Here is a 27,969-nt window from a genome sequence, read left to right as displayed (position 1 = left end):
CAATTAAAATGCATTTACAAAAACCCAGAAAAGTAACATTAAAAATATTCAGTTTCTTTTGTATCAGTTGGATTAAATGTCAACAATATCTGGTAAGTTAAGTTTTAAAACTGCTAGTTTTTCTCAAATGAAGCATAATAGAAAACAGCAACTTGGTCTATATCATGAAAGCACCATCTGGAAGCTAGAGCTGGTCCAGAATGTGATGGGGAATGTTGGGAGTATCATGCTTTGCCTGCAGGACCTTGCTGTTTTGCAAACTGTACTGGTTGCCAGTTGGTTTCCGAGTGAAATTCAAGGTGTTTCTTATCACCTTTGAAATCCTTCATGGCATACAGCCTGGCTATCTCAGAGACTGCCTATCTCCAATTGTTTCTGCTTGTTTGGTACAAACAAAAAGAATGAGTGTGCTCTGGATCCATTTGATTAAACAGTATTATCTTGGAGGCAGAGCTGCTATTGCAGTTTCTTCCCCAGCACAGTTTGCAAAAGGTCCTGCAGGCAAAGCATGATGCTCCCAACATTCCCCACTACATTCTGGAACAATGTCCGCCCAGAGATTCTTGCACGTCTCTTTCTTATGATGTTTAGGAAACTGTTAAAAACCTGGCTGTTCTCGCTGGCCTTGGCATAGGGTGGTTGGAGTGGTCCCTTTCTATTATGTATGCTGAATGGCCTCTACACTGTTTTCCAGTCAGCTAAGGTTCTTTTTTACTTGTATCTCGAAATATTGATTTTCATTTTTATTTGTAATTTACCCAAGGATTTGGATGTCTCTAAATTTGGAAATTTAATTAAAATTATGTGTTCAGAAAACATTTCAAAGCAAGCTTTATTTCTATTATTGTTCTTTTATCCAGATGAATATATTTCATTCCTTTTGTACTACAACTTGTTATTCAAGAACTTCTCCATTGTACTAATTAATCATCTCAATGTTAAAAAATGTGACTAATACTAAACAAAGCAATCCAGATATGCTTTGAATCAAAATTAGATTATAGGGGTTTTTTGAAGTGCTAAAATATTTCTCATTATACACATTAAAATAGCACTAATTCAATCCTCAGCCTCAGTATCTTTATTTGTACTGCCTAACTGTTAATAATTAGGCTCAATATGTAACTAGGCATACAATCTTTTTATGGGATGATGCCTCTGGCATATAAAAAAGCAAGAACTAGTATGCTGGAAGAACATATATTGAGATACTTATGTATAAAAATTCTACACTTACATTTTGCCTTCATGTGGATCTTCCTCTCTTCCCTTAAAAGAATATGATACAAAAAGTATTAACACAAAATGATTTTAGCATTAAGAATGTTAAAGAATTCTGTTCTCTTTAGAAAAAAATATAGTATAATTTAAAAAAATTAAACATTAAGTTTAATGTTTAAAATTCACAAGAGTAGAAAACAAAAACACTTGAGTAATATTACTTACCACTTCCTCTACTAAATCTTCTACAATAAGGCCTTGTTCATCTGTACGTAAGTTTGTAACCCACATCCATCCATCTTCTAATTCATTGTGGACAATGAACATGTCTCCTTTAAGGAAACTACAGGTAGTTAAGGTAAAATTATTAATTATTTAAATCAATACTCAAGTGAGCAAAGTTACACTTTTATCAACTTGACCTAACTTCTGTCTTTGAAAATTAAATGAATTTCTTGTAATTTCCCCCCAAACCATAGGCTATCAGTTATTCTGTAGAAAACCTTGATGAATAACGTAACGTAATTTTATTTTAAATGTGTTTTATGTTATAGTAAATTTATTTGAAGAGCTTATATTCTGAAATATTGGTGGAGAAACACATTGGAGCCTAAATTGGTGGAGAAACACATGTATAAGCCTAAATGCTATTGCTATTGCTAAATGATATTGCCTCCAGAACAACAGATGTGGAGCAAGAATAGAATGTTACTGAGTTCTCCAGAAATCTCCTGAAATCCCTTATTTTTTTAAAAAAATCACATCCTACTTTCAAAAATGTTACAATTAATAACATGTGATTCCACAATTATTTACTAAGAAGTATATCTGCTTGAATTCACTGGGACTAACTCTTGGGTACCTATATATAGAAGTGGATGGTGCTTTAATAAAGTTACTTTAAATAGAAACCTGGAGTTTTTTTTGTGTTTTCCTTAAATCTAAACTTACACCACATTAACTATATGGATCATCTCCATAAATGTGACTGACTTCATTATTAATTTAATGATCAAACAAGCTTTACATTGAAACAAAAGAACTATTAAAGTGATTATATTAAAATAGTTTTCTATTATTTTAAATTAATAGAGTGTAGTACCATGTTAATTCTTACAAAAAATCTAACAAATATTAAACACAAATGTACATGCATTTTTTTATCATTCTAAATTATACCTTATTTCATCTGTTTCTGGCACTTTAGTATATGGCAGAATGGCTCGGACTCTCCTGCGGTCCTCTACTGGCTGTATAAAAAAGGAGGATATTCTATTTTGAAGAAAAACTTCAAAATTGGTATACTGAATCAAGACAAAATGTCCAAGATATTCAGATCCACATTTTAGTCAGCTTTTTTTTCACCCATTCCTTCACTCATGAACTTCCAATTGGTCAAAACCAATTTCAAAACCAATAAAGAAGATCAAGATTTTTATCTAGGTTCAGGTGAAACATCAGAAATAAATATAAAGTTAATAGTAAAATAATTGAGATGGGTGGTTTTTTTGGATTGTTTTTAATTAAGATTACAATACACAAATGTAAAATACTGGCATTTGTGTTACATGTTTGCTGAAATTTTTTTGTACAATTTAAATAGATCAGAAAAATATCTATACTTATATTCAAGTTGTGCTTTATAAAAATAAATAGATGGTATTACATTTAATTATTGTCATATTATTACCCTTCAAAATTTCTGTCTGATCAACTTGACACAAGAGACTATGCAAGCTTTTGGAATCTCCAGAACATTTTGTCAGGCATTATTTATAAAAAGGAGGAATAGAGAACAACAGAACTCCAATATATATATATGTATTGCTCCCAAGGTAGACCCAGTTGGCTGATTGCAGATTGCAGGTTGTTGATATCACATTATATTGTCTCTTTTCTCCTGAAAACTGTATTGTTCTCTATTCACAACTTCTATTCTGGGACTGACTTTGATGTAAAATTCTGGAGAATTTAAAAACCTGTAATTATTCTGTGTCAATCTAGTTAACTTCTTTAAGACTATATAGGCTTATATAAGTATGGCATTTAAATCCACTCCCCTTATCTCTGAAAAAGAGCAACAGAGCTGTGAATCTTGAAACAGTAATTTTCAGTTTTTTAATTTAATTTAAATTATTATTTTTTTGTCCATTGAATCAGTATTGATTCCTACCAACTGTAGTTTGTTGACAAGATGTTTGGAAATGATTTAACATTGCCTCTTCCTAATGCTAAAAGAGTGACTGGCTATAAGGTCATCCAATTGCTTTTGTGCCTAAGTAGAACCCCTTGTGTCCAGGTTTTTCACCTGGTACCTTAACCACAATACCAAACTGGTTCACTTCCAGTTAATTGAAAAGATATAAAAATGCATATTCTTATATAAAAAATACATACCTCTGGAGGTGCTACAGGAAACAATAATTTTTCTCCTTTAAGCAAACAAGACACATGGCTGTAATACCCTATTAGATCGGAAAGTGAAGAAAATCGACGCCCACCAATGTAATAATCACCACACATTGCAATAATCCTATCAGAGAAAATAATAACCAATGTTAGTAGAATGTCCTTTTCTATTAAAAAAATTCACATATAAAAAAACTAGAGGTAGTTCTCACTTAATGGATATTCTTTCAGCAACTGTTCAAAGTTATGATAGTGCTGAAAAAGGGATCCTCGTAGTAGTGTCTCTCTGTGTGTCCCTGCAGTACTGCCAGTTTCCAACAAATAAAATCAATGGGGGAGCAGGCAGAAGTTTGCAAAAGGTGATCACATGGCATTCATCTAATTAGTGACTGGGACTTATGAAATTGCTGTCATACGTTGGTGTGATCATGTGATATCACACCTTACAAGCAGATTGCTTAATGACAGTTCCCAGTTCCAGTTACTACTGGTAAACAAGAATTTGATTTATATTCTACACTTCTATTCAATCGAGTCTTCAAGATGACTATATTTTTTAAGGGTACAGAAGGATAAAGAGCATAAATTGAAATTAATACAGTACTACAATTACTGAGTAACATTTATAAAGTCAACCTTATTCTTCCTTTTAGCAAATCAAAGATAATTTATTTTCCAAATTATGGAAAGACAGAACGCTTCTGAGAATTGTGTCCTACATTAAACAAAGTTGCATTTTAAAAAGTGACACTGTAGAATATGTGGTCAAACTCTCAGCAGCTGCCAGTCTTCAAGCAAGGGAAGCAACCCTTCCTGATTCTTCCCAACATTTACAAATTAATCTCCTTGATTTGAAATAAAAAATTATACCAAGCATATATGCTAGTAACTACATATTTTGTATACGCTTCACAATATTTACACGGTCATGGTTATTAGTCAAAGAAAGCTCATGTTACAACATTTTACAAAAGAAAATGTTTTAATGCACACTACAACTTCATCTTCTAGACCCAATAGTCAATAGAAGATTGATGATGGAATGAATAAAAAATTGGTGGGGAGGGGAGTTAAAAATAAGAAGAACAGACAGAGTGGAAATGGCCAATTCCCTCTTAAACATAATGTGTAAGTGACTTATATGTGCAGCCTGCGAGAATTACTATTTTCCAGGGCAATCTAATATTTATAAAGAGATATTGATCACAAAATCTGCCAATGCTCCATATTAACTGAATATGAAACCTGAGCATACCCAATCAGCCAAACAGATTTTTCAACAATGTTTTGAAATTTGTGAAAGAATATGTGAACCACATAATCGTTACTCTTAAAAGACCATCTTCTTATATTTTCAGGAGTTTATAGGAGTGCAGTTATCAATTTCAAAAACAAACATTCACTCACCTAAAATGATTAACAACATTAGTTTTGCTCAGAAATGAAAGCACAAATGATCCAGGCCTTCGATCACTCTCTCGAATAAGGTAACTTCCAGGTTTTCCTGCCTGTCGAAGACGTTCTTCTGCAATTGTTCTGTCAAGTTTTCCATGATACCATCTGAAAACCAAAGGATAATGATACGATATAATATATTCAATCATTTGGCAAAGCCATGTGGGCCTGAAAATCCTGGATAAAACTTCCTATGTTCATGGTCTAAAATGTTCACAATGATTATGTTAATGAAAATATTTTTCTTGATTTTTTTCCAAAGTTGTACTTAATTTTACATGTAAACCAAGCTGTCATCACCCATTCCTCTTCTAATGCCAATTTAAGTTCTACATCATTTTAGCCACTTCATGCATCTCATGAAGTGAATTGTAATTCAGAAAAAAAAACTTTGCCTTTTAATAAATTAGGTTAGTCTGAAAAGATGCTAGCAAAACCTTTCTGATTTTAGATTACCTTAAACTAACACAGGTTCAAACTGCAAAAATAATATTCATTATCATAATCAAGTCTCTCTTTCTCTCTCTTTGTGTGTGTGTGTGTGTGTGTGTGTGTGTGTGTGTGTGTGTAATACAGAGATAGGGACCATTTAACACAGGCAGTTACTTTATTAATATGCGTACATCTACTTTTTAGAGTTATGTCTTATTTGAGGAAGTGTAAAAATTACTCTTTCTTCTCTTGGTCAGCCCTTACTATGGGGATGAGATTGCAAACAAGTATTTTTTCTTTATCATTAATATATAAAGAATTTTGATACAACATTTGTATCATTTTAGTATAATTTTCTATATGAATGAAGAAAATTGTAATGTGCATAAACCTAAAACAGATTCTACACTTAAAACTCAAGGTTTGCATCTAGTGGCCAAATTATGGGTACCCATATTAGATCTTTGGACCAGCCTGATATCTATATACAAAATATATTAAAGGATCTGTGTACTTAAAATTATGTAGTGTTGTTACACAATGCATGACTGCCAAATACAAAGATTTACAACCAATCTTCCTTCTAGGAAATTTCACTTCTGCTGCTTCCTAACTAAACATTGTTTCATAGAAAGTTGTATAATGCTGTATAATACTAAACAGTCCCCAAGTTACAATGGCAATTGAGTTTCCATTTCTATTATATAGTTGTAAAGTATGATGACCTAATACCACATTGCTTAGTAACAGCAATCATGGCTGCTGTCGTAACTCCAGGACCATACGGATTGTTAAGTAGGATAATGTGGAAGTCCCAAGGAAGGAGCAGAGAAGATGCATTGGTGCTGCAGGAGGGTAGGCAGGTGCTGCATGCAGGTGTTTCAGAATGTGGGGAGTAACGTAGTGCTAGGGAGCTTGGGTGTGACAATAAGGGTGGTAGGGGTACATAGGTGGGATGCTCAGAGTACAAGATGCCTAGAATTTCACACTCTGTAGTGAGGCTCCTTGGGAGAAAAAGCAGTGGGATTGACTTATGGGAGCTTGTTTGACTTTGCTTGCAGAAAGCAGGTAGGAAATGTCACAAATAGAGATGATGAGACCACAGCTCGCTACAAGGTTGACCAGGCACCCAAGTACCCCAATCATGGTCACATAACAGTGGGGATGCTGAGACAGCTACAGTCTTGTGCACCAGTCTTAAGTTTCCCTCTTTCAGTAATATAATTTTGAACATTGTCTGAACAAGTTATTGTAATTCAAGGACTACTTGTAGATCCGGTAACTTTAAAGTAAAGTGATTTTGGGGAAAAAAAACAGAATTTCTGTCATGAATCATACACTTCTGGCTTCATGATGACTTCTTTTCCAACTATCTCACAGGGTGGCTATTTTGTATATCTATGATCAGTGTCTTTGCTTTTCCAGTGATATCTTAACTTTAAGATTAGATCAATATTAAGGCAAAAAATCTTAGACATAGAATACCAAACAGAAATTGCTTTTTTAAAAAAACATATTTATAAATAACCCAATTTTAATTTCTATACCAGATTCATATTTATATGACATTACAGTTCCCAAATTCAGGAGAGTTTATTTTTAGCTTGATTTAATGTCCCCCCACAGCTGTTTTGAAAGGGAAATATAGGAAAAACCCTATGAAACTCAATACTGCCCCTGTAACACAGATCCCATAGAAACTAATACCCATGTTCTTTTGTACTATCAGTACTACAGGTATATTTGCCACCAGCTGAATAGGCCTTTTTAATCTAAATTTCTAGGGTACTCAATATTTTTTATTTGCATTATTTGTTAGATAACCAGGCTAAATATATATTTCTTAAAGTACCAAAATTTTGTTACATCATATCTAAATTTGCTCACAAATGTTTCCAGTAGTCACTGATATCAGGGGCTAACTTTGCTTTTGTTTATTTTACTAAAAGTATTTGTACTGGTTAGTTACCAAAATAAAGTTCCAGTCTGTCTGTCTTGAGCTTCAGAAGGAAAAACAGGATATAATTTTCAAAAATTAAAGTGCTTATTATTCATTTATTTTACAATAATATTTTACAATATCAGTCTTCAGGCTCTGGGCAATATACAAAACAATTAAAAAATATTTAAAGGAAATACATAAATATAAATAAAACTAGATAGGCTGTTTAAATATTAATCCTTGGCTAAAGACTTGCCACAAAAGAATGTCAGAAGGCGCTGTATATACCTTCAGGACATTTTGTAATGGAGAGACTGCTAGGGAAAAAAGGTTTTCCTTTTGGTCCACAGCTTCTTCTTCATGTGAGGATAGCAAGCTCTCTGTTCATGATCAAACCGGAAACATATTGATATGTTAGTGAGGTAGCTCCAATCTAACCCAGTGCCATGTGACATAGGGTTTTACAGGGAATTGCTAGTGTTCTGAATTATACCCAGAGGTCTACTGATAACCAGTGCAGCACCCTAAAATTGATGTAACTTTGTTACATCTTGGCAATAAGGTTAGGGGCAGGGTTTAGTATGAAAACTATACTCATTGCACTTGCGCTTCTGGATAATTTTTCAAACAAACTGGAATCTGGACACTGCAGTCTTTTGGACTGCCTTTGGGGGATTGGAAACATACTCTTCTGCAGTGATTCTCTTCCTTCTTTAGGTATGGTTCCAATCTTGGGGGAAGGGGGAGGGAGAAAGAGCTCCTTGGAGACTTCTACTTTGTTAAGTTCTCTATCTTCTCCACTTCTTTTTAACAACTACATGAAGCCACAAGGGGAGGGGGCCATCATCTGTTGGCAAGGAATAAGCGGTTTATACATATGCTTATACAGCATAAGTGTTGACCCAGTTCCTGGAGACTGTCACATGAAGATCTGAATGAATACCTCCAAACTGGACTGAATTTTTTTCCATGAAAATATTATATTTGACTCTGAAAGGAATTCCATGTCCCATTCAGAGATAGTTTGCAAGGCTGAGAGTCCCTCTGGACTAAACTCTCGATCGATTAGAAGGTGGCAGTTGCAGTTAAGAGGGTTTTTGTACAGCTGTCTTGCTTGTCAGTTCTGGCCATTTCTGGACTAAGAAACCCTGTTCAATGACTTGTGACTCAGTTACTTCCTGGTTAGATTACTGCAATAGGCTCTACATGGGGTATCCTCAAGAAGCATAGGTAAAGTTAGCATAGGTTCAGAAAGTATAGTTAGTACAAAATGTTAACAGTCCAAGTGACCAGGTATTTTGGTCATTTGCATTCTCTGGAATCTATGGAGATCCAATCTTCTCCTTATATTTGTGGACAACAGTTAAGATATGGTTATTCCATCAAGCTAAGGAAAAGGGTGTGCTGTGATTCAAGATCTGAATTTAGCAGACACTTATGTATATTGTATATTCTTTTTGTAATATTTTGATAACTGTGGTTATTTTATCAGTGGATTTATTTATTATTTTGTAAAAGGTTGATGGTGCTTTTGATTGCTAGCTACTCAGAACTTTCAAGAACAGGTGGTATATAGATAAAGTAAATAAATGAATAATGGATTTCCCATAAGAGTCATCTGGCTGTTCTGTTCTGCATCAGTAGCAGCCTCCAAGCTGTCTTCAAAGGTAATACCTTGCAGTAGTCATATGGTGATCAAAATAAAATAAAACATTCTCATGTATATTGTCCATGTCCCTTTAGCCTTTGATTCATTCCCAATGAGTTTGTAAGTGCTTATTCCAATATAAATACGAATGGAATTTCAACCCACAGTTCCACACACTGCTGCAGAATGCAAAAATATATTATTCAATTGGGAAAGAAATCATTATCTTTTTATGGGTGTTCTAGTTATACATCTAGATATTATAATAGAAAAATTACAAACCAGCAAGAAAGTTAGATGTCACAATACTTAAATCTGCAGTAGCAGATTATATTACTGAAATTTAACTTTTTTCTCACATGAGCCTCACAATTGAACTAATAATGTATATATGATTATAACATAATCATTGCCTATTTTTTCAATCTTAAAAGATTTAAACTTTCCTTTAGAGGTACAGGTAGTCCGTGACTTATGATCGCAATCAAGGGAAAATTTCCATTCTAAGCAAGATAATTGTTAAGTGAGTTTTGCCCCAATTTTCTTGTCACAGTTGTTAAGTGATTCACTGCATTTAAGTTAGTTATAGTTATTAAGTGAATCTGGCTCCCCCATTGACTTTGCTTGTCAGAGGGTCACAAATGATGAATAAATACATAAATACATTTCAGTTGCCAAGCATCCAAATTTTGATAAAGTGACCACGGGGATGCTACTACAGTTGTGAATGTGAAACTGTCATGAGTCACTTTTTTCAGTGTTGTTGAAACTTTGAACAGTCACTAAATGATTGGTTTGTAAGCCAAAAACTTACAAACAAATTTACTTGAAATTTCTCATAATGTAAACGTGACAAACGTGACAATTTTTTTAAATTTAAACACAATTATGAATACTGTATCAAAATTAAACTTGAGATTTATTTACCTTCCCTACAGTTTCCAGATTAAAACATATCAAACTAATATTTCCAAAATACTCTTGGAATAGTTCTCAATATTTCAGTATGTTGCTAGAGCACCAAATACCGGGTATAAACTGCAAATTTACTTGCATCATGAAATCTCAAATACACATTTTGAAAAACAACTTTCAATTTTAAATCATCTTCTGTACTTACAACTGCATTGTGAAGTCCTCTAAAATATTTTTACACACAGGACTTAATATCTTACTTCTACCAAATAGAAATAATTTTCTCAAGAAGTTTATTAATATATTATTACAGGGTGGTTGTTGTGAGGAAAATAGGAGGAAGGTGTGTTGGATATATTCATCTATAGCTATTTGCAAAAATAATAAAGGCAGGATATAAATGAAATAAGTAATATCTCAAATTCCCACAGATATTCTGTTGTAGTATCAGCTCTATACATAAAGCATACTAAATATCTGTACAAATCATCCTGAATCACATCTATAAAAGAAAAGTATACCAAGTATCACTTTAAAATTTCACACTATTAAGACAAGATCAATTAAATTTTGTTAGTAAGAATCTTTTTCTATATATTGGTGTGTGCATAAATAATTTGTTGTTGTTGTTAATTGCGAAGTCGTGTCCGACCCATTGCGACCCCATGGACAACATTCTTCCAGGTCTTCCTGTCCTCTACCATCTTCTGGATTCCATTTAAGTTCACACCTACTGCTTCAGTGACTCCATCCAGCCATCTCATTCTCTGTCGTCCCCTTCTTCTTTTGCCCTCAATCTTTCCCAGCATTATGCCCTTCTCCAGTGAGTCTTTCCTTCTCATTAGGTGGCCAAAGTATTTGAGTTTCAACTTCAGGATCTGGCCTTCTAAAGAGCAGTCGGGGTTGATCTCTTCAAGGACTACCGGTTTGAACGCCTTGCAGTCCAAGGGACTCGCAGGAGTCTTCTCCAGCACCATAGTTCAAAGGCCTCAATTCTTTGTCGCTCAGCCTTTCTTATGGTCCAACTTTCACAGCCATACATTGCAACTGGGAAAACCATGGCCTTGACTATATGCACTTTTGTTGGCAGGATGATGTCTCTGCTTTTTAGTATGCTGTCTAGATTTGCCATAGCTTTCCTCCCCAGGAGCAAGCGTCTTTTAATTTCTTGGCTGCAGTCCCCATCTGAGGTGATCTTGGAGCCCAGAAAAATAAAATCTGTCACTACCTCCATTTCTTCCCCATCTATTTGCCAGGAATTGAGAGGGCCGGATGCCATGATTTTGGTTTTCTTAATGTTGAGTTTAAAGCCAACTTTTGCACTCTCCTTCTTCACCCGCATCAAGAGGCTCTTTAGTTCCTCTTCACTTTCTGCCATTAGAGTGGTATCATCTGCATATCTTAGGTTGTTGATATTTCTCCCGGCAATCTTAATTCCAACTTTTGATTCATCTAGCCATGCCTTTCTCATGATGTGCTCTGCATATAAGTTAAATAGGCAGGGCGACAGTATACAGCCTTGCCGGACTCCTTTTCCAATTTTGAACCAATCAGTGGTTCCGTGTCCAGTTCTCACTGTTGCTTCTTGACCTGCATATAGGTTTCTCAAGAGACAAATAAGATGGTCTGGTATTCCCATCTCTTTAAGAACTTGGCATAAATAATTACTAATATGTTAACAAAAGTATTTAATTTTTCTCCTTTAAAAAATAAAATCCAAATTAATTCCATTTATAATTCTATTTATCAATAAGAAAATCTTGCCCTGCCAAAAAAGCACTTGCATTCAACTCCATAGATGTTTTAGTAATTTTCGTAGAACTTTTCAGTTTAAAAAGATGATGGACAGTATTCATTTATTGTTTTGATGTTCATATTAATTTCAATATTGCATTAACTTCCTCTCTTTTCTATGGGATATTTATATCTTATCCTTTTACACATAAGCAAGCAATAAAACATATAAAAAGTTTACACAGAACAATATGTCATTAAAGTTGATATATACAACAGCTCTTTTCAAAATGTTACTTCAATTGTATTTTTCAGATTACACAATAAGTACAATAATTAATAAAATTCTCTACAAACAGTTCAATAATTTTATAATGATTCTATATGTTGACTTAAAAGTCCAGCTCCACTGAGTTCATATGTCCAAGTATACTCTACAGGTAGTTCTTGACTTATGATCACAACTGAGCCCAAAATTTATGTTGCTAAGTGAGACATTTGTTAAGTGAGTTTCACCCCATTTTACAACCTTTCTTGCCACAGTTAACTGAATCACTGCAGTCATTAAGTTAGTAGCACAGTTGTTCAGTGAATCTGGCTTCCTCATTGACTTTGCTTGTCAGAAGGTCGCAAAAAAGTGATCACATGATCCTAGGACACTGCAAAGTTCATAAATATGAGTCAGTTGCCAAGAGTCTAATTTTGATCACATGACCATGGGGATGCTGCAATGGTCATAAATGTGAAAAATGGTCATGTCATTTTTTTCAGTGAGCTGTCACTAAATAAACCGTTGTAAGTCAAGGACTACTTGTTTAGCAGTCAGAGCTATGCAATGGGAGCAGAGGAAAAAGAATCTGTTGTGAAGGATCACCAAATCTAAATTCCAACTGACACCAACTGGGTGGTGGTGATGGGAGGGACGCACAATTTTCTCCTTTTTCATTAGCATGCAATTTCCAGGGCTAGAATATTTCAGGGATTTGTCTAGGCAACGTATGAATTTCAATTTTCCAATCCTTCCTAAATTACCACATTTCATTTCTTGCACTATAATATCACAATGCCAGACTTGTAGTGCAGAAAGACTTTGTAAGCAGACCTCCCACAATGGCTGCAAAGAAGTGCAGGTGTATAGTATCTGGATCTACCATGGGCACTTTCTATACCTAATGGAAGCTCAAACAGGCATCAGTTAAGGAAGTAAAAAAGAAGTGTTATATCCTATTATACTCTAACAGGTATTTTCCTATGCCTGCACAAGTAACATGCAAGTCCAGGAAATGGATTGGTTCCTTTAAGGAACTATCTGTACAGAGCTAAGATATCTTTTTCAGATCCAAATACTGTTCACCTTTATGAAGCTGCAAATATCTAACAGCTTCAGAGATACTACTTTAATACTTTTATACTTATCTTGTTAATAAAGCAGTAGCACACATATTTAAAATACAAAAAAAATATTTTTATCAATCAATTTATATAGTTGCTCGTCTCATCAAAACTGACTGGTAGTATACAAAATAGCATATAGTTAACTTTTGATCCAATGGAGTAGTTGGGTAGACAGATTACCATTAATAATAATTTATTAAACTTCCATGCTGCCCAGCTCAATAATTCTTGTATGCCATCCAACTCTCAATAATCAAATAATTGCTTTAAATCAATAAAAGATAAAGGCATTACTCCTAAATGTCCATTTAATCTATTTTCACAGCAATTAGCAATGACATTATTCAAATATCAGAAATTATCTCATTTTTGTAAATTTGTATTATATGCATAATGTAAACATAGTTTAACATAATGTACTTGAAATATTTGGATGCAGCAGATTTGTCCTTAGTTTTTCAAGGAGAAATCTCAGGAATATTTTTGTAAAAATGATTATAAGGCTACTACTGGAAGAACACAATAAATGAATTCAAAATAGTTATAATTTGTCATTGATACATTTTTCCCTTTTCAGGGAAGAATCACAGTAGACAATTGGATAAATCCATATTTTCCATTACAATTTTGCATCTATGCTGGGTTTATTAGGGCATCAGCTGTGGTCAACCTAAATAAAACATCTCTGCTTTATGTTATAATAGTTTTGACCTTGGAAATAGTATTCAGGGATCAAAATTCATTTTAGCAACTATGTGCCATTTCAATAAATTCAATTGTTAATAGATGAACAATTTTTATCTAGTTTGTGCAATGTCCTGCTCATAAAAGGAAGACTGAAGTCTCTTTGGAAATAAGAAGTCACTGGATTATGCACTAACTGCAGTGGATGAGATGAAGCATGTTTTGCCTCCTTTGAAAAGCTAAACTATTTCCCATTCTGTTTTTAAATACACTGCAGAAAGCTTGTTTAAAGCTTTGCAGTTGTAAGTACCTAAAGCTTCTCAGTCCCCACATGAACCTGCTCTGATGTCAGGATCAACATCTCCGCCTCTTTCAAAGTTAATCCATTATCAGAATACATAACATTTCTTTCATTCATCAGAAATATCTATTCAAAAAACTTTTTCTGCCTAAACTCAACAGAAAGTGACATTTTTAATGTTAGAGACAGGTTACCAGATGCAAAGGGTGACAAGCTGTATTTATGTTAAGTTATTTCAGAGGGATGTTACTAAAATTTTTATTTTACATCTTCTATGAAAAAGCTTTGCATACAAAGTATGTGTTACTTCATGGTAGCATAGCAACCTTTATATGCAGAAAATTCTATAGTTAAAGACAAGGAAGTATCATACAGCATTTTTGACTTTAGTCATGGATTCCTTAGATGAAAATATTGAGGACTGTTAAAAATACGGTTAAGTTTTCGGAAAATACCACTTTGGGAAGCTTTAGGCAAAAGCGGAGGAAAACTGTCAAATATGAGCCTCGATGCTTCTTACTTTTTTCAAGTGAAGGGCCAGGGGAAAGACTTAATTCTCAGGTTTTCAGTTTTTCCAGGCAAGCAGGCAGTTGACTAAGCAGCTTCCAACGGGATGCGGGAAGAGAAAGGCGGCGCAAAGAAACTTTCGGGACTTGCTCAGAGTTTGACATACACAACACACTTCCACTGGGTGCGGTATTAGAAACCGAGACTCTTGGGAAGGAACCTCATCTAAATCCTTAGACTGGACGGGGCGTAGGGGGGAATACTCACTGGTTCGTGGGGGGCGCGTTCAGTGGGATGGCCACCTCTTCTTCTTCGTACTCGGGCCCGTCGAGAGAGTCGCCTTCATCCACGGTGCTCAGTCCCCCGGCCGGACGCGGCGGCTGCGGAGGCGGCGGCAGCGGAGGGAAGCCCCCGGCAGCATTGACGGCGGTGCCGCCGCTCTCGGAAAGCGGTAGAGTCGTCGCTAGCAGCCCCTTGGACATCTCCGCAGGGGCAGGCCTGGAACCCACCGCGAGCGAGCCCGGGGCGGGAGAGGCGTTCAGGCCGGAGCCTCCTAGAAGAACCGCAGCCGCGCTCTTGCTGCTCCCGCTGCGGGGGGCTGCGTTGGCGGCGGGTGGGCAATGTCCCCCCGCTTCTCCGGCCGCTCCCGAGCTCCCCTCTTCACCGCCAGCCTCGGCCGCCGCCATCATGCTGCTCCGGCTCCTCCTACCCTTCTCCGCCTTTAATGGGACAACCCGCAGCCGGGAGGAGGCGGCCGAGAGGCACGGGGGGGGGGTGAGAGAGAGAGAGAGAGAGATGTTCCCCGCCTTCGCCTCAGCGGGAAAGGGAGGAACCGGTGGACCTGCGCTGCCTGAGACGCGGAATGGGAACAATGGGAGAGGCGCCCGGTAGCCAAGGACTCAAGTCAGTTCCTGGGGGGGTGGGGGGGGGCGTAACATTCCGCCTCTGGCACCGAAGGCGGCGGCGGCTCTACAGCACCTTACGAGCTCCCTCAACCAGCCCCCTTTTTGGACTCGTGTGGTCTGCTGTGAAGCGGCAGCGCCCCTAGTCTCTTCACTTGCCGTTCCTCTCCTCCGCACCCCCCCATTCTTTTCCAAGGCGCATGCGCGTCCTTTCGGCCACCACTCTGCCATGAGGAGAAAGAGCGGAAAAAACTTCTGCATCAGTGGCGGTGGAGCTCTTGGGGGCCAGCTGAGCTTTCTGAGAGGGCAGGAGGCGCCTCTGGTCCTGTTGGAAAAAGAAGAGGCGATCAGTAATGGAGCGTCTCGTTTCCGAGTGTCAGAACTTGAAAGAGACTAATATTGCAGAGGAAACAGCGCAGTCTACCAGCTTCATCGGATTACGGAGAAAGGATTTAGAGTTCGTGGCATATAAAGACATTCTGAGAGGCGCGGAAAGGTTTATGGCCCACGAAAAACTTTTGCCATATTTTAAATATGCCAGGATTTGGTTGGTTTTTTTTGTTTGTTTGTTTTTTTGTGCGACTGCCATATTTGACTTTGTAGTTAAGGCGACGCAAAGAAAAAGGCTATCGTCTGTCCCGCAATTAGTATCATGGTATATAGATCAGTGTTTCTCAATTTTGGCAACTTGAAGTTGCCAGTGTTGAAAAATACTAATAAAGATGAATCAATGGGTACGGTACTGATTTTTGTAGACTGTGGGCCTCTGGTCCACAAAATTCAAGCAAGTTAAATGTGATAATATGCCTCAAGATTGTGCGTTAATCTGCTGTTTTCTCGCTTGCTGCAATTTAGAAATAGGATTATTCCTGGCCTTGGTCCCCTCAGCCCAAGATGCTTCTTACATGTAACCCCAATAAGATGTCATCAAGGTGAGCAAACAGGTCTGTATTTATTTATCTGGGTATAAACCTCTCTGTGCAGGTGATCCTTACTTCAATGTCAGCTGGGCTAAATTCTCAATGTTAATAGTTTGCCCAACTCAAAAGACTTGAGCAGGTTACTGCTTGTTGAAACTAAAAGCAACCATAAAATAAAAATATAAAAACAGTAACAATAAACCAACGAAGTAATAAATATATCAACCCCTCCTCCAAGTGTAATGGCAGCATTCCACGCTCTACAACTGGTCCTCAAACTTGGCCCTTTTATGACTTGTGGACTTCAACTCCCAGAATTCCTCAGCCAGTACATTATAGTATTATAGTTGTTTTCAAAATTATTTTATCTGAGGCTGTATGTTAATATATTCCTATTTGGTATTTCAGACTGGTTGTATTCACATAGAACAGATTATGGGACTCAAGATCCAAAAATAAAGGACTCATCCAAAACCTGTAGGTGATATAGAAACTTCTCCCCATCCCACATCACTGCTTCCTTTGTTTTTCTAAACTCCTATCTTTTGGAAGAAAAGTGTGCTATCAATTTATATGGGTGCCCATCTCAAAAATGATTCTGGAATCTAACAATTTTAAAAACCCTCAGAAAATAAATAAATGGATGGTTGGTAGATGAGATAAAAACTACACTCACAAAGATTCCTTCGTTTGTCTATTCATTCCACTGTTTATCGCAGACCTGGCATTTTACAGTCAATAGGTCACATCTGGCCATTTGATTATCCCTGTCTGGCAGTAGTGGTGTGTGTGTGTGTGTGTGTGTGTGTGTGTGTGTGTGTGTGTGTGCCAGTGCCCCTCCGCAAAAAGTCCAAATTTCTCATGTGGCCTTTTGGAAAAATTAATTGCCCACCCCTGATTATAGGAACCAATAAGGAGAAATAGTACCCACTGGCATTTTTTATTTTAAATGCCCTATAATTTTGAAAAATTCTGTTCTACATTATATTGGAACTTACCTAATCCAGTCCTGAAATAAGGGCTGAATTTCAAAGTGATTGTGATAAGGATGGGTAATGTTTTTCTTTATTTGTTTTCTTGTTGAAAAATGACACTGGATATGCTTTCTTCTGTGCTTTCTTAAATTTTCTAATTTAAGATATTGTCACAGAAAATGGGAAAATATTAGTGTATTGATACACTTGCATGAAGAAAAATGTTTTCATTAACAGCAAAACTCTAATGTTCTGAGATAACAACAATAAATATAAGCTTTATTCAAAATTAATTTAGGAAGAAAAAAACAGGGAATTGGTGAAAGGAGAATCTAAAGCAGGAACCCCCAATCCCCAGGCCGTGGCCCATAACCAGGCTATGGCCCATTTGGAACCATATGAGCAGTGCATCGGCTTGCACATGCACAACTCGACTTGTGCAAGTGGCAATCTGGTGCGCACACAGTTCAACTTGGCACGAGTGGCACCATGCAGTGTGTGCATGCTGGCCTGCCACTTGTGCAGGCTGGTTCCCCTCTCCCCCCCCCCCCTCGGTCAGCTGCCAAGCCATAAAGGTTGGGGACTACTGATCCAAGGCAGTCTAAAAACTTAATATAGTTTTATCCAAATTGTAGGATTGTTGGTGTTAGTTAAGCAAACACCATGGCCATTAAGTGAATCCATTTTATCCAATGGGTAGTTTTTGTGAGAAATGGGGAAAAAAGCCCCAAAAGTGGCATAAAACGTCAACAATTACTGTTTCAATGCAAAAGGCCATAAAGGTGAGCTGATTGCCAAGTGCTCAAAATGCAGTCATGTCACTATGGATCTCATAACTTCAAAATCAGTCCGTAAGTAGCTTTTGGGGGTCTGCCATACCTGATTGCTAAATAACCAGTTGTATGACTGTTCTAAGCAGTTGCACAAAGAAAATGTTCATGCATATAAATTAAACTATATAAGCCAAAAAATAGTTCATTTTTAATGAAGTGGGGCTAACACAATTATATACTACGTCTCTATGATCTGGTAGTGTTAGAATTTATGACAGGTGTCGCAGTAAATTGTCAACTTGCTTTATTCTTAAAGTAGTTTCAGTTATAATGCAGAAGTGAATTTAGCAGATGAGAGGATTCAGATTGGCAAGCTGCAAATACATCTAATATTACAGCTGTGTAACTTGTAACATGTTGACATGATGTTTTTTCCTGACAACAAATTGATTAGTTATTACAAAAAAATGGAACTATACATGGAATGTAAAATAATGCCATCTAAGGATTCATTATACTTTTTGGACTCTTGCCTCATTGGAGACCAGTACAGAAATACTGTATTATCATTACTAGAATAATTTTTAGAAAATAGTTACTAAAACAAAAAGCCAGTTAATGAATGCATTTAATTTCCAGGCCCCTTCTTTGCTTTATCTTACCTTATCTGACATCCTCCTATCAAACATGCAATCTATACTGATTTAAATGGTTTGAAAAAAATATTTAGAAGCTCTTAATACAAAAGTGGCATATCTGCAAGTCAGAAGCAATGTGAATATTCCCTATTATTCCTCAACACAATTTCCTACAGGTATAACAGTTCAGCCACAAAACATAGCACAGCATAAAAAAAATCTTATGGGTTCGGTAGAAAGAGATAGGAAGGAAAATACTTTGAAGAAGCTTTGTATGTGCTTATGACCAATAAAGTATATTTCTAAACCTTTCTGAAAATTCATATTGCCTTACAAAACCTTATTTTCAAATAAGTTCAACTTTCTGAAATCAGGTTAAAAATATACTTGGCAATTTCCATTGAGAACTGCATTTAGAATGTAAGAAGCAGTTTTTACCTGTAAATCTATGCCTTGATCTTTACCAATATAACCACTCTGATTTACAAGTTGCATTATTTGCCTTTGGGCCTTTCTCCTACTTTGGTTTCATGTAAAATATTAATGCAAATGCCATTATATTTAATCAAAGCCCTATGGTACCATTAAACTTTCAAAGCACAGAACAGTTGTGAGATATTATTAATTAGGTTACAGTTAAATTGTGGTCCATTTACTGTTCTCTAGAGAGACAAATGGCTATAGTCACATGACCTTAATTCAGGTGGTGTAAAAATACAGCAAAACAAATGAATTCTTTATGATGTGCTATTTGGGAATACAATATGCAGTAGCCTCCTAAATATGTAATTTGAGTTGGAAGAGAAACATAATGCATAACTAAATATAATGCAATCATATGTGAAATAAATGCTATTAACTATAAAATGGAATAGTACCAGAATATGAGGAGCTCAACAATATAAATTAACTTCCTGAAATATATGACTATATACATTCACTTAACAGGTTGCCTGTTGCATCGTATTTAGGTTTCTCTAAATACTATTGACCATTAGGTGTATTCAGATTATAACTCAGAATTCCCAGCCAATGCATTCATAACTGAAAATTTTGAAAATGAAACCCCCGAGTATCCAATAGGGAGCAGATCAGTTGGGGTAAACTTGATTATAACAGCTTTTTCAGTTTTCTCTGATATAAGGCTTTTTCCTATGTCATTCTGTCATTTTATTTTTTTAAGGGAGAGTGAAAGTTCCATTCACATGTTGTTATGGTATGGTTTAAGCAAAATAAAAGGAGAAATAACTGTGCTTGAAGTATTTTCTAGATTTCCATGATAAAAGATTATGTTTTCCTGAGTAACAATCAGATATTATGTAACATAAAAGTAATTTCTCTTTTTTTAATAATCTCTTTCTGTCATTCCTCTAACCTCTCAGGTACTTGTGATTGTTTATCTTTCATGCTATGCAGATGAAAGTAGATGAATTCCAAGGAAAAGAGAAGCTGAATCATCAGACATAAACTTGCTATTCTTATTATCTTGGCACCTCAGCAAAGGCAAAATTTTCCTTTCAAATATCACTGTGTGGCAGCTGTGACTGTCCTTAATGAGTGTTTTACTTAAAATAGACAGAAACTGGCAAGGCTTAAATGGGAATGATACCAAGAAAACAGACCAACCAGCCAGATGGTGAGTGCTTCCATTGGGGTGGGGGGAGAGGCGGACTGTGAAAGAGTCAAATCACAGCAATTAACAGAGAATAAAGGGACATGTGGGAGCACTTACACTTTTGTGAAACACTCTTGTTTTTCATCATCCCCTACACAATTCTATGTATGCATATGTAATTATATTTGACAGACAGGTTGAGTATTTACTTTTGGTACGCAACAGCTACATTTTAATTATTCCCAGCCACATTAAATCTTCTGTTTGAATCTAGATGCAGTGTTTCCCAATGTAATTCCTAAATTGTGACATTAATTGCAAGTGTTAAACATTTTTATCAACCAAATTAATAGCAATATTTGTCTCCATGCAATAAGTATGAAAGTAATAACTAAGAAAGGATTCATTCTCTTCTTCCATGTTTTTTACTGATAATTTTTGGCAATATTCGTTAACCATTTGCCTTTGAAGGACAGGAAATAAATCCTCTTAAGTGAAATAAGTACACATATAGTATCACAGTATTCACATGCTAAAAGTGAGTAATACAAAGCACCTTAAATCAATTTACATCTTCCCAATCTGCTTTGTCAGATACATTGAACAGCAGCTGTTATAATTCTCAGTCAGCTTGGTTCTTGGATAGTATAGTTTCCAAATTAAGGATAAAACTTTATTAAACAATTTTTGTTAATTGAATTAACATAGTGTGCTATACCATGATATATCTATAGAAATTCTCAGTCATCCGGGTCATGGTATGTCCCAAAGGAGCTTTTTCAGGAGGCAACTGGATTTTCTAGTTTTTCTTTTGAAGATGTTTCACTTCTCATCCAAGAAGCTTCTTCAGCTCTGACTGGATGGTGGGGAATGGAAGGATTTATATTCCTTGCAGACAACTGGTCATTTGTATTCTTATTCTCACAATATTTGCATTCAACGACTCTCTAAAAGAATGCAAATGACCAGCTGTCAGAAAGGAATATAAATCTTTCCATTCCCCACCATCCAGTCAGAGCTGAAGAAGCTTCTTGGATAAGAAAAAAAATGTCTTCAAAAGAAAAACAAGTCCAGTTGCCTCCTGAAAAAACACCTTTGGTCATACCATGATACGGTTAGATTTGTCTTATTACGGTACCTAAACTTAACCAATTATGGTTTGTTCAACTGTTAACCAAACAGAGTTTTTATAATATATGGACTTAGCCATATATTGACTCTCAATAATGATTGAGGTTCAATTTCAGTGAGTTGTCCAACCTTGATGTTATCTCAGTTGGCTAGCAAAAAATTAACAAGTTATCTAGTTGTATTCAACAAAACAAACTAGCTATGATTATTTATTCTTCTGCATGTATTCTTAGATACCTAGTCTACACAAATCCACACTTGATTTAGAATCAGATCTAGAAGTCCACAAACAAAAATCAGACTTTTTTTAATGCAAATGAAGAAGCATCCAAATCAAATCCAGGAATAAATCAATAAACTTGTATTTATCCCAGTTAACAGATCTTGAACAGAAGTAAAATACACCCACCACATCATTCAAATAATAAAAAAGAATTTTGTATTCAATATCCTATCTGCAAATTTGGCAATTCAAAAAAATGGAGCAAAAATTAAATATATTTAAACCAATATTCAGTATGAGATTGGATGCTAAATTTCTGGCTCAAGATTTTCAGAGATTTTCTGAAGTAACTCAGTTAAGGTCTCTGAAATAAATTTGTAGTTCTACTCATATTGGTCTTAAACAGCTTTAAGTTCTTTGTTCCCACAAATTTCAATCAATTCCAGGATTTATCACTTCAGTCCTTTTTGCTTTCTCCCCAAAATCTTTTATTATTTTCCAATAGTCTTGCAATATTTCGAGTTGTGAAATTCATGCCAAATTCTGTGATTCAGAAATGTTATGATCTGTTTTTCTGCTGATTAAAGGAAAAAGATACTGAAATGGTATCTCATTCATTGGAAAACTCATGTGGGCAGCACATTTTTTTTAAAACAGCAGTCAGCTGCCTCACATTTAAAAATAACATTAATTATGTCTGACATTTAGATTGCAATTCCCAAACACATTTTGTATTGCATGTTAGATTACTGATTTTGCCAGTTGTGTCTGAAACAAACTTTCACTTATTTTCAGAATTCCATTTTTCAGGAGTATCTCTATAAATTAGAAACTTTACTTAAATTTAGCATTGCTGCTAAATATTTCATGGTTTATATATTAGGTACAAAAGTATATTTGGATAACTTACAGAACCTCATTTTACATTTCTCAGTTGTGAAATGACTTCAAACCACCTTGTTGTAAGCAGGATCCATTTCTTTTAATAAATGAGAGCAAAATCATATAATTATGACACAAGCACATGGCTTTGACATTGTGACACATGTACCAAAGGAGCAGAGTTTGTATCATATTAGAACAATAATGTTTTTGGCATTTGTCTCTCCTCCCTGCAGGGGAAATATAGCCCACTTTGAAGATTAATTTTTTAATGTGATAGGGTGATGCTGAATCTGTCAATCTCAGTATTTCTCATCTTTTCATTCTTAATTTAAGTTCACTGTGCATATTTTACCAATATATAATTTTGTTCATCTTATTAAGTAATTGTTGCTTTATTGAGAGAAATCAGGATTTCAAAAGTTAACTCAGCTTTGACTTTGGTATTGCTGGCCTTGTTGCTAAGAATTATGAAAAGTGTAATCTGAACACCAGGTTCAGCAATATTGGTTCCAAAGTGCATTTTTCTCCAGTCCCTGTTTGGTGCTTTTTTTGTATCAATGGAGAAAGCAGTGTCTGAAAGAATTGAAGGGGAAAGTTATGGAGTAAATCTGTATCTTATTAAAGTATATTCTTTTCATTTTCATTATTGGTCACAAAAATATAGTATCCCTTCTCAAACTGAAAGTTATATAATTTTTTTTATAAATTTATGAGAGTGCTAAAAGGTCACCAATATTATAGAGTGAAAGAACTCTAAGGATAATTTCAAGAATGATCCACAAAACACAATGTATACCTAAATGAAAAAAAAATTGATAAAAGACAAACAGCAGGCCTAAACCACACCAGAACAAACTGACCGTATAATTATTTGTTATCCATATCTTTACTTCGTTTTTACTGTTCTGCTTTTTAGAGATCAAAACTATATAACAAAGTTATAACAAATAAAAATACAAAGCATGTATAAAAATACAGATATCAGTAGTTAAACCTCCACAAGCTAAAATAGAAAAAGCACATATATTTTATATAATAACATCAGGATTTATATCTTTATCAATTATCTTTGTGAATTTTTATGTCTGTCTTCTGAATTAAACTACAAATTTTGTGAGAAACAGAGTTCCCTAATGAAAAAGGCCTTTTAAAAAAATTGTTACTTAATGAAGTTAAAAGATAGATTCTGAATTTCAGTGGTGTAAAATCATAGCAGTACATTTATACAACGTGGCCATCATTAAACATGGTTACAAACCCATCTAGTTTTTTATCCCCAGAACTATGGCTGAGGAATTCTGGGAATTGAAGTCCACACAGCTTTAAGCTGCTAATGTTGAGAAACACTGCTCTAGGAGCTGCTTTGTTTGAAGCTTCAGCAAAGCAAAGCATCTCTTTGAAGTGTCTCCTAGCACAAGATAACAATGTTTAAACGTACAACTTGCAATGCTTCTATAGTTCCTAGCATGCAGGAGAATCTAAACTCAGAGCCGTTTTTCATCAAATACTGTCCATATTTCTAACATTAACCAAAACTATCCTTAAGGCCATCTTTTTCTCTGATGTATTTTTCTAACTTATCCCAAATAATTCCAAGTACAAATATGAGTACTATTTAGCATCTTTCTCTGTTTCATATTCTGCTTCCAGGATATATCCGACAGCTTGAAAGAAAAGGTAGGCAATGTTATGCCTGTGAATATTATTGTGTCTGAGAAAATTCTGTTGATCATTATTAGGCCCTTAGTGTTAAAAAGGGCTTATTATTTTAAAAAATATTTTAAAACATTAAAAACAAGGCTGGAATGTTTATTTCTCTTCATTCAGAGGGAGGCAGCTTGTTTCTCCCTCTTCATCTACTGCAAAACCTATCAAATTTCCCCCTGCCTGTTTTAATCTTCACTATTTGTTATTTTATTTGGCTGCACCACAACAATTTTAGTTATTATTTTTTATTTAGTTTGGTTACTTTTAGTTAACCAAAAATAAAAGTAGGACAAAATTTTAAATGAATAACAAATACTCTCTTCTAACTTCATTTTTTGTATGGTTCATTCTTTTCCACACCCAGAGCCTTTTTCATTCAAGTATCCTTTCTGATCCTCAGTATCCTTTTTATAGCAACTTCAATCAGTTCAATAGCACTTTGTAACATCACTGTGTTATGAGCAGCTCCTGAATCTTTTCCGGAATACTTTCTGGTCAATGTATTAGAAATTTCATCTATCATTTGTTTATTCTTTATGTGTGTAAAACATGGGTTTTCTCTTTCTGAAATCATTCTATTTTCATTCCTGTTCCTTTTATATATTTTCTTCCACATCAATTATTTTTCCTTTTTCTTCAGGTGGGTCAGCCTGATCTGTTCTCCTGGTGGTGTATTGTGCTGTCTGGAACAGATTTCTTTTGCTTTCAGTCTTCTGGCTGATAGCCCTGCAAGTTTAGGCAATTCTGCCTCTCTTTATTGATTCGCACAGCTTCCAATACAAATTTGCCAATACAAATACTGTATTTATGTTCATTTGTTTCTCCTAAGCCTAATGGGGAAATGCCAATGATATAATCCATTGTCTTATTAAGGAGTCCTAGCCATTCTTTCAGCTTTGTTTAGAATATGTTCTTTTAGTGACTACCCACTTCTGAGTATCCTGGGATTGTTTCAGCCGTTTTAATATTTAACTACATTCTAAATTCAACTATTCAATCTTTTTGGCAAAAAAATAAATCCAGGAGTAGTGCAGACAAATCAATTCTTAGTTCATGTCTCCCCCCCCCCTCCTTCATTTAATAAATAGGTTACTGATAAAAAAATTTCTTGAAACTCTGCTGACATGAATAGCACTATCTGCAATAATTAGCATTTTTAACTTCAGAAAACATACTTTGTTGGCTGATCAGCCTAGCTCACAGGTCGGCAACCTGCGGCTCTGGAGCCGCATGCGGCTCTTTGAGCCTTCCCCTGTGGCTCCCAGCCTCCTCTGCCATTTGAAGAGAGAGACAGAGATAGAGAGAGGCAATTGTGCTTCCCTGCTTCTCTCTGTGTTTGTGTGTTTGTGTGAAAAAGAGAGTGCACTCAGTGTTTTCCGAGGAGCTTAAAAGCTTATTGGGCGGAGCTCCTCTCTTTGCTGTGTCTCTGCAGGAAGCAGGAAGGGCAGGAGAGAGCTAGCTAGCTCACGTATGCTGACTCAGGAATTCTGGGAGTTGAAGTCCATGAGTCATAAAAGAGCCGAGGTCACCTACCCCTGAGCTTGTTGGAGAACAGCTTGAAGCCAGCTTGCCAGGTGAGCAGCAGATAGGAGAGAGGGAGGGGGGGAGAAAGAGAGAGAAAAAGAGGGGGAAGGAAGGAGAGAGAGAGAGAGAGAGAGGAAAAAGAAAGAGAGTGGGGGAAGAGGACTGGCAGACCAAGGGCAGATAGAGAGAGAGACCCTTTTGACATCTAAAATGAAGATACCACTGCATATATCCTTTTTTACATATATACATACAGAGAGAGAGACAGACACACACACACACCCCCCTATAATAAAGGTAAAAAAGGATATATGCAGTGTTATCTTCATTTTAGTTATCAAAAGGGTTTTGCGGCTCCCGGTGTTTTGTTTTTGGTGGGAAACGGGTCCAAGTGGCTCTTTGAGTGTTTTGGGTTGCCTATCCCTGCCTAGCTAGTTTAATATTCTTTCATGAGATCTATGTGCTTTTCTTCTAGCTAAGAGTGGTACATATACCAATCCTTCCTGCAATTTATTTCCACAACGACCCTGTGAGGTTAGATTAAGAAAGCTAGTTCAAAAACACCCAATGATTTTCTACAGCTGAGAGTGGATTTGAATCTAGGCCTAGTCCAAAACTTTACTGTATCACTGTATCATAGTATAGTACTCAACTTACCTAAGGCAATAAATATATGACATAAAAGGATAGCACATTGATAACTATTTGTAATTGTATTTTTATTGTTGATGAGAGAAGAAGTAACTTTCTTCTTGGAATAACAAAAGCAGTAGGATTAATCTTGCATCCTAAGCACCTAGAAGGGGAGCAAGAGAAAACTGGCATTAGCACATTCCAAATGTTGTGACCAAAGCAAAAACTAAATTTGATTTAAATTAATTTAAACTATCTAAGCCTTTAATACAATCAATATAATTTATTCCTATGTTATTGATGCTTTCATCTGTCTGTCAATCAATCAATCAGTCAATCATCAGTTCACTGAAAACTTTTGGAAGGACTCTCAAGACATTTCCCAGAACTTTGTGGGAACCAGATGTGGTCCCAGGTCTGAAGTTAATCCCCCTTGATATAAAGAGAAGTTAAAGAAATGTCCTTTGTAAGACCATAATTTAAATCAGATCTGCACAGTTATAGGAGATAAAAAGGCCACACTGATAAATAAAAAATAACCACAGGCTACAAATTCTAGGCTACAAATATAAAATCTTAAGTGACCTTTTGATGGCTTTCAAATGGGTTGAACTACAGCTGCCATCACTACCTGCATGTGAGTTCACGAGTAGTGGGTTTATGGTATGACACAACTGAAAGGCCCCACGTTGAAGAAAGCTGATAAAGTATGTGAATTGAATCATCTGTCTAAAGGACATCAGAGAATGTCAAGGAGGAAAACTTGCATAAATATGAAATAGGTTAAGAGATTTTTCTGTTATTAATAAAATAGGATGCTCTGAGGAAATAGAAATTTGCAAGAGTAATAGGACAGTCATGAATTAAACAGCAGCTTAAAAGCAAGAGATCCATCCTACAGTACATGTTGCTTTACTGTTAAAAAAAAATCACCTGGAAATTTCAAGGCAATGATCATGGATTTAAAAGTGGATGAAATTAGAAGGAAATTATAACAGAATAACAGGGTTACAAGGGAGCTTAGAAGTCTTTTAGTCCAATCCCCTGCTCAAGCAGGAGATCCTATACCTTTTTAGACAAGTCCTTTCTTAAAAGCCTCCAGTGTTAGACTTATTCTATCTTATTCTCAGTAATCTTTATGAGAAATGACTTTCAATATATTCTGCTCCAGTAACAAATGGAGAAATAGAAACTAGGCATATATTGAGACAGACATATATAATTAAAACTTTTAAACAAGAAGGTGAAAACTAATATAAACTAAGGAAGAAAGAAGGAAATAAAAAATGCAAGTAAAGAAAAAAAGTTGAAAATGAGAAGAAAAACATAAAGAAGTGGCTTGTAATATTCTTTACAGCAGTTATGTAAATACAATCTTTTTTTGACATGATTAATTTAAAT

At 35.6% G+C, this 27,969-nt stretch overlaps 1 protein-coding gene across 1 annotated transcript in view; it reads right to left on the bottom strand.

Moving 5' to 3' along the window:
- RASA1 (RAS p21 protein activator 1) overlaps positions 1-15,405 on the bottom strand; it is a 55,103-nt gene extending 39,698 nt beyond the window's left edge. Inside the window, exons 1-6 of the mRNA XM_039359599.1 lie at positions 14,911-15,405; positions 5,038-5,190; positions 3,619-3,754; positions 2,401-2,471; positions 1,447-1,564; positions 1,238-1,269 (exon numbers count right to left, since the gene is read on the bottom strand). Coding sequence (XP_039215533.1) covers positions 1,238-1,269; positions 1,447-1,564; positions 2,401-2,471; positions 3,619-3,754; positions 5,038-5,190; positions 14,911-15,332 — 932 coding nt within the window. The 5' untranslated portion in view covers positions 15,333-15,405. The remainder of the gene's footprint in view (positions 1-1,237; positions 1,270-1,446; positions 1,565-2,400; positions 2,472-3,618; positions 3,755-5,037; positions 5,191-14,910) is intronic.
- Between the last annotated feature and the right edge of the window lie 12,564 nt (positions 15,406-27,969).

The sequence above is a fragment of the Crotalus tigris genome, unplaced genomic scaffold (genome assembly GCF_016545835.1).
Source record: "Crotalus tigris isolate CLP2741 ecotype Arizona unplaced genomic scaffold, ASM1654583v1 scf7180000019095.371713, whole genome shotgun sequence".
Lineage (NCBI taxonomy): Eukaryota > Metazoa > Chordata > Lepidosauria > Squamata > Viperidae > Crotalus > Crotalus tigris.
This window is presented reverse-complemented; position numbering and strand designations above follow the sequence as displayed.